Here is a 1,886-nt window from a genome sequence, read left to right as displayed (position 1 = left end):
TATATATATATATAGGCCTATATAATATAGGCATTATGAAGCTATGTGTAAATGTGATGAATAAGTACGTCTGTAACATTTACGGTACCTGACGTTACATGAGGGCAGTTTTCGCACCGAGGACCCCAAGACTCCCCGAGCAAATCACAGCAGCATGATTTCCACGTGTATAGCCCCTCCACAGCGTAACATTCACGGGATAAGTTTTGAAATGTGAACGAACCGAAGAAACAGTACGACTTGCCTGAAAAATATAAGAATAATTGGAACATGGCTGTAATTTAGTTAATCTGCATCAGTATTCATTTTATTGTTCAATAAATTCATCGAGTTTGTTATTCTTCGCGTAGTTTTATGAACCTGTTAACTTAATCTATGCAATCCTCTTCATGTGGACACTGATATAGCGACGGATCTAATTGAAAGCCGGTCCCGTCGGTTAACTCAGCTCCCCAGCTTCATTTTAATTTTTATTTTACAAGCCTGTAGGCAGGATTTTTAAAGGGGGATTCTATTTTTTTCACAAAAGGGCACTTTGAGTCCACATCCACCTCTGCCCCACCATGGTGAGATAAATCTTTAAAATATAACACCTCAGTTGTCCATAGCTGGCAATAAAAATGCAAAAATTTCAAATATTTGTAGTTAATTTCAAAAACTTGCTTGAAATGGTCCTTTTTAATAATGATTTAAGAGGGCATTTCGGGAAAAGGGAGATTCTTTCGAACCCCTAGAAACCCCCTGGCTACGGTCTTGTTTTATTTATCTATTTATTGTTCATCATTCCATCGGTCCTTATTTATTCACCACAGGAACCGAACCAAACCCTGGAACAATAATAAATAGGCGCAACAAAGAAACAGTTTTTTTTTTCAGTAGGCCTAATCATTATTTACAATACCCGTGTCCCTTGATTACACGTATTTTTCTAATTTAACTTTCCAATTAAATAAACTCATACTAAATATTTCAATTTCAATGCTATCATGAATGCTTAAACACAATAAAACGCGCATCAAGTTACTTTAGGCCTCTAGTCGATAAAAAAAAAGTTTTGAATGTACTTCAATCGAGAAACTACAATGCAGATTTGTGAATATATTAATAATCAATGATACGAAAATAGCACACCTTAACAGATTCTTGCTATTTGCGAACGTCAATTGATTTAAAATAAATTTTCATGAAACATTACATTTTTGTCCCAATAATCACCACAGTTTTTATCAAATTTTCGACTATCAACATTTAATTTTTTAAAAGTATTTTTACCGTTAAAAGAATTTACTGCGTATATGCGACATACGTAATACAATTTAAAAAGCTAAAAATAGAAATTACTTGTCCCACGACAGCATAATCTGCACAGGTAATTAAACGAATTAATAAGGTATGGTGAAAGTTAATCCAATGAAAGGGTTGTAAATGACACCATAAATCAAAGACAAAGCTTCGTTTACTGCGAACATCATCTATATTCACGGTATTATGTTGGCTACGTGCGTCGGTTAGCGGGTTATGGTGATGATAACCAGTAATGGCGCCAACGGAGAAGGGAAATCCCACCCCACTGTTGGACAGACGTGAACCCCCGTCGTACGATGCCGCAAGGAGGTCGTTGGACCAACGATTGCTTATCCAACTAACGTTATTTTGATTGCTAATCCCTATTGTGGTCTAAAAGCACAATTTGGATCATACTAAGCCATAAAGACTTTCCACGTGAACCCTACCAGGGATTTTTATGGGACCCGAAGAACTAGTTGGCCTGTCAGGAAAAATTTGGTCAGGGGCCAAAATCGGTCCGGCGGACCGATAATAAATTATGTGAACGCTTGACATAACATTTCTATTATTATTATTATTACGCTCTGCATTTGCATTGA

General features: G+C 36.4%; 1 protein-coding gene across 1 annotated transcript in view; it reads right to left on the bottom strand.

Annotated features, from left to right (window-relative positions):
* Positions 1 to 1,886, bottom strand: part of LOC117121981 (fibrillin-1-like) — a 20,939-nt gene that overhangs the window by 13,796 nt on the left and 5,257 nt on the right. Inside the window, exon 2 of the mRNA XM_033267435.1 lies at positions 89 to 244. Within this exon, the coding sequence (XP_033123326.1) occupies positions 89 to 244 (156 nt within the window). The remainder of the gene's footprint in view (positions 1 to 88; positions 245 to 1,886) is intronic.

The sequence above is a fragment of the Anneissia japonica genome, unplaced genomic scaffold (assembly GCF_011630105.1).
Source record: "Anneissia japonica isolate Jap-2015-1 unplaced genomic scaffold, ASM1163010v1 scaffold352_len1594369_cov220, whole genome shotgun sequence".
NCBI lineage: Eukaryota > Metazoa > Echinodermata > Crinoidea > Comatulida > Comatulidae > Anneissia > Anneissia japonica.
Note: the sequence above shows the minus strand (reverse complement) of the source record. Positions and strands in the feature narration are given on the sequence as shown.